This window comes from Nycticebus coucang, chromosome 22 (genome assembly GCF_027406575.1).
Source record: "Nycticebus coucang isolate mNycCou1 chromosome 22, mNycCou1.pri, whole genome shotgun sequence".
In the NCBI taxonomy this organism is placed as follows: domain Eukaryota; kingdom Metazoa; phylum Chordata; class Mammalia; order Primates; family Lorisidae; genus Nycticebus; species Nycticebus coucang.
This window is the reverse complement of record NC_069801.1, coordinates 60660107-60673702: the sequence shown is the minus strand read 5'-3', so window position 1 is coordinate 60673702 and position 13596 is coordinate 60660107. Positions and strand designations below refer to the sequence as shown.

General features: G+C 40.9%; 1 protein-coding gene and 1 non-coding gene across 4 annotated transcripts in view; both read left to right on the top strand.

Moving 5' to 3' along the window:
- The window catches only part of ITGB3BP (integrin subunit beta 3 binding protein), a 65021-nt gene that overhangs the window by 39297 nt on the left and 12128 nt on the right, over positions 1 to 13596 (top strand). For 2 of the 3 annotated variants that reach the window (XM_053576425.1, XM_053576423.1), the window contains 3 exons: positions 7518 to 7596; positions 8101 to 8194; positions 8872 to 8931. In XM_053576425.1, coding sequence (XP_053432400.1) covers positions 7518 to 7596; positions 8101 to 8194; positions 8872 to 8931 — 233 coding nt within the window. Of the gene's footprint in view, positions 1 to 7517; positions 7597 to 8100; positions 8195 to 8871; positions 8932 to 9991; positions 10743 to 13596 lie in introns of those variants that run through there. The other variant, XM_053576424.1, reaches the window with a different exon arrangement.
- LOC128575651 (U6 spliceosomal RNA) lies at positions 6477 to 6582 on the top strand. Its single transcript, XR_008377074.1, has one exon. It is a non-coding gene; the product is annotated as a U6 spliceosomal RNA (small nuclear RNA).

Sequence of the window (13596 nt, the reverse complement as noted above, 5' to 3'; positions counted from 1 at the left end):
CACCCTGGGTAGAGTGTCGTGGTGTCACAGCTCAAAGCAATCTCTCAACTCTTGGGCTCAAGTGATTCTCTAGCCTCAGCCTCCCAAGTAGCTGGGACTACAGGCGCCTGCCACAACGCCCGGCCATTTTTTTTGTTGTTGCAGTTGTTGTATGTAGCTAGCGCCTTGCCCACTGAGCTATTGACACTGCCCAAAAGATTTTATTTCTTTAAAAAAAAAAAAAAGTATTTTGGCAAAATATTTTCATTGAAATAATTAATGGATCTATCATTTTACAATTTTAACTTTCATAATTCTGTTTGTGATTTCTGTTGTAAGTTTCACTTAAAAGCTGAATAATTGAATCACATACTTTTTTGCTTTTTCTACCAAAAAATTTCATACCTTTTTAAAAATTCTTATTTTGCCTGGCATGGTGGTTCACGCCTGTAATCCTGCACTCTCCCATGGGAGGCCAAGGCAGGTGGATTGCCTGAGTTGAGGAACTGGAGACCAGCCTGAGCAAGAGCAAGACCCCGTCTCTAAAAATCGCCAGGCATTGTGGCGGGCGCCTGTAGTCCCAGCTACTTGGGAGGCTGAGGCAAGAGAATCGCTTGAGCCCAAGAGTTGGAGTGCTGTGAGCTGTGATGCCACAATACTCTACCCAGGGTGACAGAGACTCTGTCTCAGAAAAAAAAAAAGAGAATTAGCTATTTGAACTAGATTCTTTTGTTTCTGTGAGTATTTGATTTTGCTTTTTTCTCATCCTTTTGGACATTGTTTTTTGACTATGTAAAATATTGACACTGCTCTGAAAGTCAAAGCCATCCAAAAAGGTGCACTCAGAAAAGTGTTGCTCCCTCCCCCATTGCTTCTTCCTACTCCTTGTGGGTAACTAAAGTCATTGGTTTCTTATTTACCTTTCATGGTTTTACTTTTATAAATTAAGTAGTTTCGTTTATTTTTTCTTATTTCTTTTGTACAAAAGATGGCATGCCCAATATATACTCCTTTGCACTTTGCTTTTTTCACTTATCCTGAAGTCGCTCTCTATTAATTAACTTGAATTTTAAATGTAGGAATTCTCCCAGCAGGAAAATGTCATTCCACATTCTAGGTTTAAAGTTTTTTCTTCAGAAAATAAGCAGTTGGTGGCATGTCAGTAATGCCCTTCATTAACAAAAACACCTACATGTTGGTTTTTTTTTGTTTGTTTGTTTGTGTGGGGTTTTTTTGGTGTCAGAGTATCACTTTGTCACCCTTGGTAGAGTGCCATGGTGTCACAGCTCACAGCAACCTCAAACTCTTGGGCTCAAATGATTCTCCAGCCTCAGCTGGGACTAGACGCCCTCCTCAAAGTCTGGCTATTTTTAGAGACAGGGTCTTGCTCTTGCTCAGGGTGGTCTTGAACCTGTGAGCTCAGGCAATCCACTCGCCTTGGCCTCCCAGAGTGCTGGGATTACAGGCCTGAGCCACGGCGCCTGGCCTCCACATTCACATTTTAGGTGAGCTTCCATATCCTCTACATTATGCAAGGAAAATACTCATTCACTGCCATTGGCTTTTCTTCCTCGCAGTTTGCTGCTGCCACCAGCAGTGCTCTGAAAATGCATATGGTGACTATCCCTCTGTAAGGTTTATTTCATTAAACTTTTCATTTTCAGATGATTGTAGATTCACTTGCTGTGGGGAGAAGTAAAATCCAGAATGTGTATGCCTTTGTCCTGGTTTCCTGACTTGATAATATCTTTCAGAACTGTAGTACAATATTGTGTCTGAGGGATTGACCTTGACACCAGCCACTGCTCTCATTTAGATTTCCTCTGTTCTACAGACACCTGTCCTGTGTTTCTCCTTCTGTGCACTTGTATCACATGCAGGTTTTTGTATCCCCCACTACGAGAACAACTCCATCACAAGGATCCCACATGTTGTATAGGACTTATTTTTAATCACCGGCTTATTCTCTTAGAGGCAGGAGGGTAACTTTTTTAGATGTGTATATTTTATTTCTGTGCTTAAAAAATATATATATTTTTTTTTTAATAGGAATGAATTATGCCAGAATTGGTTTTATTTTGGGGTTTGTGGTGGTGGTGGTTGTTTTGGGGACAGGGTCAGAGTCCCACACTGTTGCCCAGGCCAGAATACAGTGGCATCATCATAGCTCACAGCAGTCTCAAATCCCTAGGCTTAAGCAATTCTGCCTCTGTTTCAGAAGTAGCTGGGATTGCAGGTACCCGCTACCACACCCAGCTAATTTTTCTATTTTTAATAGAGATGGGGTCTCACTCTTAGGCTAGTCTTGACCTCCCAGATGGCTAGGATTACGGGCATGAGCCACCAGACCTGACCAGAATTGGTTTATTTTTATCATTGTTTTTGTTTTCTTTATGTATATAATTTATTTGTGACAACCACTGCTTAGTATTCTGAGTTTCTCTTTACTGTATTTTAAGTATTCAGTCATGCAACAGAAAGTGACTTAAGGATCACTTTCTGCTAAAGTGATGGTCTCCAGGGGGAAGTTTGTCAAAAATTAGGATGAAGATATAGTTATACCTATATACTGTAGATGAGCAAAGTCTAAGAGGGAAACCAGTATTTAAAAGAGACTTATTTTCAACTTACTCAAACTTCTTAAAGTTTTTGACATGGAAGACTGAAAGCTTCCCCCAAACATCAGGAACAAAACAAGGATGCCTGCTTTCTCCGTGGCTGTTGGCATCATACTGGAAATTCTAGCCACAGCAATTAGAAAAGAAAAAGAAATAAAAGACATGTAAATCGACAAGGAAGAAATAAAACTGAAATCGTTTTGCATATGACACGATCCTCTATGTACAAAATCCCAGAGAATACACAAGAAGCTACTCGAGCTAATAACCACCAGCAGAGTTGCAGATACACATAAGATCAATAAACACAAAAACAAGTTTGAATAGTTTGAAGGAGAAATTAAGTGTGGGGAGCAGAGCAGCAGGGCCCCCACAGCCTGGGAAATGCTTGGAGAGCAACCCCCAACCACTTCTCTAACAACATTCTTCTCACCTGCCAGAAGTCACTTAGCCCATTCATACTTTCCTTGCTATGGGCAAGCACACAGTTTTTCCTTTTCCTTTTTTTTTTTTTTTTTTTTGAGACAGAGTCTCACTATGTCACCCTTGGTAGAGTGCTGTGCTGTCACAACTCACAGTAACCTCAAACTCTTGGGCTCAGGTGACTCTCTTGCTTCAGCCTCCCAAGTAGCTGGGACTATAGGTGCCTGCCACAACGCCTGGCTATTTTTTTGGTATTATTGTCATTATTGTTTAGCTGGCCCCAGGTGCCACCAGCCCTGGTGCATGTGGCCAGCGCCCTGCCCACTGAGCTATGGGCACTGAGCCAGTTTTTCCTCTTTGAGGTTGACCTCTACCCCATGTGTTAAGATGTATGTAACCAGATAAAGACACTATAAATAAAGCTGTTTCCATGGCTCAGGTGCTGGCTGCAGCCACCAGCTGCACAGTCCTCCCGATGCCGTCCTGTCTCTCGTCTCGTGTGTATTCTGTTCTTGTGTGTGTCCCTCTTCTTCATTTCCCACCTTTCCACTCAGGTCAACTCTCCCTCCTCGTGCTGGGTCACGAGAGGTCCCTCTCTTCTGACAGTTCTGGAAAATTAAAGAACCTAAGAATGGAGAATAATTGAAAGAGATCAGGATAGGACAAACCCAGAACAGGAGCAAAATAACAGTTGTGAAGGTCTAGTTCTACAAGAAAATACTATAGAGAGACTAAAAGGCATAGTTAATGGACATATCTAATGCTTCACCTGGATTTCATTTGGCTGCAGCATCTAATTTCATCTGGTCTTCAGATTAATGAAGATTAACTCTTGAGGAACACTAGAGCACGCTTAATTTTGCAATGAAACTCTTCTAAACAAATGGGGAAAATGCACTGAAAATCTTGAATTTTTGACATGGTTTTCTCCAGAGAAATACTACCTACTCTACTGATAAACAAGGAGAATGTTAATTCACAGAGGACCAAGATTTCTTATTTTTTTAAATTGTGCTATGATATGCCTTGGCCATCATACAGGGTTTGATTAAACCATGTAAGAATCCCATGAAACCGGCAGTAGCCCTGGATATCTTGAGTGCAGTGGCCTTGTAAACATCTGGATGATTCAAAAGGCCATTATAAGATAAAGAATTTGATGTAATTTAGTATAACCAGAGGCAAATCTGTTTAAGAAAGGAACAGTATTCTGTAAGATCTGAGCAGCACCCCTTTCACTCACCAACTTGAAAGGGGGAGCAATGTGACTTTGAAAGTTTGTACCATAAAGAACTTGGAAATATATCCTTCAGGCAGCTTCAAAGGGATGAAAGATTGTTGGTTTTCAGAAATAAATTAGTGAAGGGATATCAAGATGATATTAAAGACGGAGGGACAGGCTTGGTGCCTGTAGCACAGTGATTACGGCACCAGACACATATACCAAGGCTGGCAGGTTTGAATCCAGCCCAGGCCAGCAAAACAACAATGACAACTACAACCAAAAATATTCAGGCATTGTGGCGGGTGCCTGTAGTCCCAGGTACTTGGAAGGCTGAGGCAAGAGACTCACTTGAGCCCAAGAGTTTGAGGTTACTGTGAGCTGTGACACCATGGCACTTTACTGAGGGTGACATAGTGAGACTCCTGTCTCAAAAAAAAAAAAAAAGACAGAGGGACTGTAAGCAACCAGTAACGCGGTCTTAGGGCAGCAAAGTGGCATTTGAGCCATGCATTAAACAGAAAAAGGCTCTCGATAGCAATGAAAATTTACTTTCTAGCACAAGTGGGATAAAATACGTTTATAAGAAGTGCCATTTTGTCTAGGATGAAGAAAGTGGTGGCCACATTTCCCCAAAAATCTGCTTACCAAGCAGTTCATCTCCAAAGATTGTGAAGGCTTCTCCAGTGATCCAGAAGATGTGGGGAGTAACGCACTTACTGAGTTTCTCAGGATTTAACAGCTATATGATGGTTACGTGTGTGAGACAATTCATGGTAATTTGGTTGCTATTTGGTGGGAGAACAATTTGATTTCCTCTAGGAAGAAGAAAATAGAGGAGTAGAACAGTAAAGGAAATATAAATTACAAATGAGAAAAGTGGTGGGGTGTCCACTAGTCTATTGGATCCTGCAGTGGGAGAAAGTAGCTGGGGCACATCAAGGATGTCTTGACTATAACTTCCCCGAATGATTGATACTTAGTCCTACACCCTCTAAGGTCCTCAAGCAAGACCTTCTGAGCTTCTCAGTAACTTGATTTGGGAGAGCTGCTGGTGGGTCTGACAGGGATCCTGCATTGCACAGCTGGGGCACCGTTTACTTACCCTATGTAAGCGCCCACTGGAATTATTCAAGATAGCAGCCCTGCAGGACTTGGCCCTTCCCACACAATTCCCTGAAGGTCAAAGGGAGTACCATCAGCTCTTAAAGATACAGTGCAAATTTGGAAATACTCTTACACTCTAGTCCTCTCAGGAAAGGGATACAAGATGCAAGGTAAGAAGCCCCCAAGAATCCTTCTCACAGCAAAGTGGCTTATTTGTCTCCACCTTGTACTGCTGTAGCCTTTGGTAGGTTTTGGTATCATGGAGGAGAAGCTGGAGCCTCCCTGCTTGAGTGGGAGTCATAGGACTTTTGGAGGCCCACAAGAAAGGCAGGAATCCCTTTATGTCACCATCTCTTAAACTGAGGTTCCACTGTTAAGCAATTGGGGTCTCAGACAGATGATGTTTAATTGAAAATACATAATACAGGAAAATTTTCTTATTTTTATTTTATTTTTTTGAGACAGAGTCTTGAGCCACATGTTCTAATGAGCACTAATGAGAGTGCTATGGCATCACAGCTCACAGCAACCTCAAACTCTTGGGCTAAAGTGATGCTCTTGCCTCAGCCTCCCCAGTAGCTGAGACTACACGTGCCCGCCACAACGCCCAGCTATTTTTGGTTGTAGTTGTCATTGTTGCTCGGCAGGCCCTGGCTGGGTTCGAACCTGCGAGCAACAGTGTATGTGTCTGGCACCTTACTCACTAAGCTATAGGCACCAAGCCAGTAATAAAGGAGAATTTTCAAAGAAGAAAATCATCCATAATTCTACTGTCCCCTCATGAATTTTAGTTTTTGCGTAATGCTATCATGTCTCTACTTTTTGTTTGTATAAATATAAATTTTACTTAGATGAAAAATACTGCACAAATCGTGCATGAAAATTTTAATATGTCATATTTTATTTTTACTAGCACAAAAATATTCATGTTTAACATTGATGTAATCTTCAAAAGCATTTCAGTAGAATTTTTGGGTTCTCTCATGAAATTGATTCTTTCAGATTTGTGCTGTCTAAAACAGTGGTCACGAGCCACATGTTCTAACAAGCACTTGACATGTGGCCAGTCTGGAATGAGATTTTCTGTGATCGTAAAGCACACATGAGATTTGAAAAAGTATAAATCAGTGCTCACTTCAGCAGCCCATATCCTAAAATTGGAATGATACAGAGAAGATTAGCATGGCCCCACGTGAGGATGACACACAAATGCGCGAAGTGTTTCATGTTTTGACAACTACAAGAGGGATTCTACCTAACAGATTCTAATATTGTAACCTGATTGTGTGTACCCTCACGTTAAACTTTACGAGAGAAGGAAAAGTTCAAAATACCTCAATTTTTATATTCATTACATGTTGAAGTGATAATATTTTAGATATTGGGTGCTTACCTTTTTCTTTTTACTCATTTTAATGTGGCTGCTACAAAATTTTAAATTACATATGTGGCTTTCATTATATTTCTATTAGATTGTGTTGACATAGATTATCATGTATGCTATGGGATCTTAAAATTGGAAAAGTAACTAAAATTACAATAAGGGAACGGTTATATCATGTTTGGTAGGTTTACTTGATAAAATATTGTGCATCCTTTACAATTATGGACACGCAGACTGTGGCAAAAAACGGCCATTACATTTAAAAAGCTTTATATAGGGTTATAAAATTCCTTTTAAAAACCTAGGAGAATTTTTCCAAAATGCTAACAGAAAGTATGTTCCAACAGTAGAATTCCAAGGGAAGTTTTCTTCCTTTCCTTTCTTTACTTTCAAATTTAAAAATTACTCTATTATCTTTTTTCACATGAAGGTATACTAAACTCATAAAAATTACTTTTTTATTTTAAAAAAAGTCATTGCGTGATACTGATTCATAGACTCAGGTCAAGGTGAGTAAGAGAGCAGCCTTGCACAGCGTTCTCCAGCGACACTGTGGAGAGGGGGACAGCCAGCTGTGCAGACAGAATAAAGGGAAGTGGAACCTGGAGAGGATAGTTGATGATATATAATGAATCATAGAAAGGAGTGAAAGAATGAAGGAGGAGCATTTACATATGTGAAGATTAGAAAACTGTAAGGTTTTTAAAAAGAATTAAAGCTCTGAAAATGATTTGCTGTGTTTAAATACTCTGGGTGTAAATACTATTTTTTTCTTCATTCCTAGATTCATGATACTGCTATCTAGAGTTGAGAAATCATCAGAAGAAATCATGGAAATAATGCAAAACTTAAGTAGTATACAGGTTTGCCTTTTTCCCACATAATTTTTTATACTTTTACCTCATTTGAAAGGGATAATAGGGGAAAAAAAAAAAAGCCTAAGATTGGAGAATGCAATCCAGGAAAGCATTTGCAGGGAATATAAGTAAAATTTGTAGATAATGTTTACTCTAGTTAGTAATAAATTGTCTTTATTTAAGCATTTTAGGGCTTTTAATTAGTTAACCTACCAGAAAAAGTTAAATTTCCTTGGCGGGTACCTGTAGTCCCAGCTACTTGGGAGGCTGAGGCAAGAGAATCGCTTAAGCCCAGGAGTTGGAGGTTGCTGTGAGCGGTGTGATGCCATGGCACTCTACCGAGGGTGATAAAGTGAGACTCTGTCTCTACCAAAAAAAAGTTAAATTTCCTAACAAACAGGTTAAATTTTACAGATGAAAGAAACAGTCTGTACTGCACTTTCTCTAGATTGGTCTGTGATCTTGATGTGTAGAGAATTTCCTGATTCACTCAAGGCTGCTTTCTTTCAGGCCTTGGAGGGCAGCAGAGAGCTTGAAAGTCTGCTTGGTGTCTCCCGCATCTCCTGTTTCTTACAAAGAGAAATGCAGAAAACCAAAAAACTAAGTAAGAAGAATTTATGAATTTTCAATGACAGTAATTTTAAAGATAAACCTATTAATTCTTGTTGAATTTAAATTTGATAGGCATCTTTATATATACACCATTACTGGCTATGTGATAAAGATGCTTTTGCCTTCTTTAAATAAGAAGCCACGGGTGGTGCCTGTGGCTCAGTGAATAGGGCACCAGCCCCATATGCCGAGGGTGGTGGGTTCAAACCCAGCCCCGGCCACACTGCAACAAAAAAATGGCCGGGCGTTGTGGTGGCGCCTGTAGTCCCAGCTGCTTGGGAGGCTGAGGCAAGAGAATCGCGTAAGCCCAAGAGGGCTAGAGGTTGCTGTGAGCTGTGACGCTACGGCACTCTACCCGAAGGCTGTACAGTGAGACTCTGTTTCTACAAAAAAAAAAAAAAAAGAAGAAGCCACTTATCTTTTACCAGGGCATGTTATTTTGGGGATATCTCTTGCATGTGAAGAAAAAGTATGTATGGAAACTGGTAGTAGGCTTGTTCTTATGTAGTGCTCATCTTAAAAATAAGATATAATAAGGTATTGTGTTTTATATTTGATACTTGTAAATGTGTATTACTTTGAATTTTTGTTATAAAGTTTTTTCTTCCAAGTAATGAGAAATTATTCATATTCCGTATTAATTCTTAATGTGGGATTTTTTTCTTTTAGTGACAAAAGTAATAGAACAAAAACTGTTTGAAAAGAAGAGTTCGGGACTTCTTCACCATGGTAAAGAATTGTGCTTTAGTTTATTACATAGTAACATATCTCATTTTACTACTTAAAACCAAGCATGGGTTCTTTTTAATGTTCTTTTAAAAGATCATGAATTTCATTTTAAAAACCTTATATTGCATTTAGAAAAGACAGTATTTGATGAAATCAACTTCTGTGATGACTGAACTTTTAAAATTTATTTTGAAATACAATTTCAGTGAAAGACTTAATTTTGTCTTTTCATTAAAATTTATTTTCAAGAATATAGAAAAATAGGCTCAGCGCCCGTAGCACAGTCATTAAGGTGCCAGCCACATACACTGAGGGTGGCAGGTTCAAACCTGGCCTGGGCCAGCTAAATAGCTGGGTGTTGTGGTGGGCGCCTGTAGTCCCAGCTACTTCAGAGGCTGAGGCAAGAGAATTGCTTAAGCCCAATGGTTTGAGGTTGCTGTGAGCTGTGACACCACGGCACTCTACCAAGGGCGACGTAGTGAGATTCTGTCTCAAAAAAAAAGAAGAAAAAGAATATAGAAAAATAGGGGCTACAGTGCACTAATGCAGTTTGTGATGCTGCATTAGAAGGATGCACAAAGCATTAAGTTATTTTGTAACCAGTATTCTGGAAACTTTCAAGTCATTAATGATGTTTGATCTACGAACTCCTACACCTCTGAGCATTTCATAGTGTGGGAAACTAAATTAGCAGTTTTTATATTTTTTAGTTTTTTTTTTTTTTTTTTCCCCAGACTATTACAGAAATACAAATGTTTGGCATTTGGGTAAATTGCTTTTGTACAGTTTGAATTAAAGTTATAAGTGGGCCCCTCACCGGATAGTGTGCATTGTACTGTTAGGTGTGAATTTTCCCCTCCCCTCCGTTTTTTTACCTGCTTGCTTTCCATTGGGTTTTACTACCAGATGTGCACATGGGTATTGATAGATTAGTTTCAATTTAATAGTAAATGTGGTGTTTTTTTTTTTAACATTCTTTCTTGCAAAACTTCACTTAGAAGAATAATCTCCATTTCCATCCAGTTTGTTACAAAAGGTGTTGTGTTTTTTGTTTTTTTAGACAGAACCTCAAGCTGTTCCCCTTGGTAGAGTGCTATGGCATCACAGCTCACAGCAACCTCCAACTCCTGGGCTCAAGCGATTCTCATGCCTCCGCCTCCCAAGTAGCTGGGACTATAGGCACCTGCCAAAACGCCCGGATATTCTTTGGTTGCAGCCATCATTGTTGTTTGGTGGACCCAGGCTGGATTCGAACCCGCCAGCTCAGGTGTATGTGGCTGGCGCCTTAGCCGTTTGAGCCACAGGTGCCGAGCTAGTTCACTATTGTTTTGATATGGCTGAGTACTACTCCATGGTATAGGTGTACCACATTTTATTAATCCATTCATGTATTAATGCGCACTTGGTTTGGTTCCACATTTTTGTGATTGTGAATTGTGCTACAGTAAATGTTCATGTTTTTTGATAAAATCACTTACTTTCCTTTGGGTAAATAAGCAATAACAGGATTACTGGATCAAATGGTAGGTCTACTTTTAGTTCTCTGACATACGACTCTCCATAGAGGTTGTACTAGTTTGCAGTCCCACTGACAGTTCCTTTCTTTCCATGTTAACGCCAGCACCTGTTGTTTATCACTGGAATTGGGTGATACCTCAGTGTGGCTTTGGTTTGCATTTCCCTGATGGTGGGAGATGTTGAGCTTTTTTTCGTATTTACTGGCCATTACTCTCATCCTCTTCTGAAAAGCTTCTGTTCATATCCTTTGCCCACCTTTTTATGGGGGTGTTTGATTTTTTTTTTTTTTTTTTGTAGAGACAGAGTCTCACTGTACCGCCCTCGGTAGAGTGCCATGACGTCACACAGCTCACAGCAACCTCCGGCTCTTGGGCTTACGCGATTCTCTTGCCTCAGCCTCCCAAGCAGCTGGGACTACAGGCGCCCACCACAACGCCCGGCTATTTTTTTGTTGCAGTTTGGCCGGGGCTGGGCTTGAACCCACCACCCTTGGCATACGGGGCCAGCGCCCTACTCACTGAGCCACAGGCACCGCCTGATTTTTTTTTTTTTTTTTCTTGCTGATTTGCTTGAGTTCTTTATAGATTCTGGTTATCAGCCCTTTCTCAGATACATAGACATGTATATATTTTGTCTGATTCTGTAGGTTGTCTACTCACCCTGCTGATTATTTCCTGTGCAGAAGCTTTTTAACAGATTCCATTTGTTAATTTTTAATAATTGCTTTAAGGTCTTCATAAATTCTTTGCCTGGGCCAATGTCTGTAAGAATTTCTTAACATTTTCTTCTAGAATTCTTATAGTTTCCTTCCTAAGGTTTAAGTTTGTTACCCATCATGAATTAATTTTTGTGAGTAGTGAGAGGTGCAGATTCTATTTCAGTCTTTTACATGTGGCTGTCCAGCTTTCCCAGCAGCATTTACTGAATAGGCATTCTTTTCCCAAGTGTATGTTATCGTCTACTGGGTTTTCTGTTCCTCTTCGTTGATTTATGTCTCTGACATAAAACTTCTTGTGCCAGTACCATGCTGTTTTGTTTAATAGAGTCTTGCAGTTTAGCTTGAAGTTAAAATGATATCTCCCAATTTGTCCTTTTTGCTTATGGTTGTTTTCGCTATTCAGGCTCTTTTCTGGTTCCATATGAAACATAGAATTATTTTTTCTAGATATGCAAAAAATGGTCATGTTTTTTTTGTTTGTTTTTACTTTACAGCCTTTGTATTAACCTTAGTAAAGCATCACATGAATCCTATGTACTCAATTTTGATACGAGGACAATTAATGACACAGTGGGGGAAGGGGAGAGCAGAGAGAGAAAGAAGGAAGGAGGAGGTGGGGTTTTGGTGTGTGACACACCTTTTGGGGGCAAAACATAATTGTAAGAGGGACTTTACCTAACAAATGCAATCAGTGTAACCTGATTTCTTGTACCCTCAATGAATCCCCAACAATAAAAAAACAAAAAGAACAGGAGGCCCAGAAACTACCCCGAAAAATAACCATGGAGGGGATCAGTATGGCAAACAACAAGTCAGCACCCTGTGAATACTGAAGGACCCCTCAGCACTGTTTTTTTGTTCCTCATCTCTAGTCATGAAAGTAGAGGATTTGTTTCATTAGTTACGTCTGCTCTTTACACTTTTGGGGAATCTAAAGGGTCACTAGACTTTCCCTGCAGCCCTCTCAGAGCTAGGGTATAGAGGTATGTTATGGCCACATTTGCTTTCTTATGGTTGTGGGGATACAACATTTTATTACTAAAGTTTTATTACTAAAGACTTCCTCAGGCTTCTTGAAAATGTCAAACTTCTGCCCTGTGTGGGTCTTCTCATGTCTGCGGAGGTTTGACTTAGGGGTGAATCCTTGCAAACACTCCCTGCACAACAGGGCTTCTCCCCTGTGTATATCCTTTGGTGTGTGCGGAGGGTTGATTTAAGACTGAATCGTTGCCAACACTCTCTGCAGGCATAGGGCTTCTCTCCTGTGTGTGTCCTCTGTGAGGGGGTTTGACTTACCAATGGCGCTTACCCCACACTCTCCATTCGCGACTTTTAGAATAAATGAGTTTCCTACCTTCACACGTAATTTGTCGGTTTTCTGTGGTCCCACGTTCTGGCCTGTTTACATCCTTCTTTGACTCTCCCTCGAGCTCCCCATTGCTCCTTTGCGTGGGTAGGAAGATATCCCTGAAATCTTGCTCTCCTGTGTTTTTTCCTGAGAGGGTTTTCACCTTTCCGTAGACTTCTTGGCCTTTGGTTTTGTATACCAGCCATGTGGGTCAGAAAGTTGCTGCTCCTGATTCTGCTCGCCAGGGCAGGGCTGCTGTTGGCGGCGGTGGTTTCTTCTAGATGTTCCTGGGGAGATCTGAGAGGATTGGGCACCTCCTTCATGTTGATTGAGGGATTTCTTACAAGAGAAAGTCAGGGAGCATTACGGACATCTATGATTCCCTGGCTTTGGATCTTGCCCTGCTGGGAGATCTTTCTTCTTCTTGTCGATCCGTGTGATGCCCAGCTCCTCGCCATACTCGTCCCCATGCCAGACCAGCAGCTCACTGCCTGGCTTGACGACCTGGCAGGTCCGATAGAAGATCTGCCTGTGGTACTGGAAGGCCACCAGTTTCTGTTCCTTGTCATCACGGGCACAGTTCACATACCTCATTCAGTTGCTCTGAGATTTATCCTTCCCATCCACATACTCATAGCAGTTTCTCCCTGTGGCGATCTGCCAGGCTTATCCACTTCTGGCTGCCTCTTCATCTTTGTGATCTGGCCCTCATAAGGGCCAAAGTGCATCCCCAGTGGCAGCTCAGATGCCTTGTTCCATGCTCCAAATCCAGCTTGAGGGACGCCTGATTCTCTAATACTCAGCCCAGGGGGCAGGGTGTGGGTTGCATGGTTGGGATTCCCCTTGTCCACTGAAGTGTCTTTTATAAATATAGGAGCCCATAAACATCACAGCAGTCAATAAAGAAGTTTTGGCACTTTTCACGATAGAGATAGTTATCATCCTGAGGCTCACTGACCTCTTTGTACGAATGTCCTGTTCTTTCTCGCAGGTTATGCATCCTCACTCTAGTCTTATTTCTCCTGTCTAGAGTGCTGTTCAGAGGCACTCGCTTCTCTAGGAGCGGACATGGGGTTCTGGT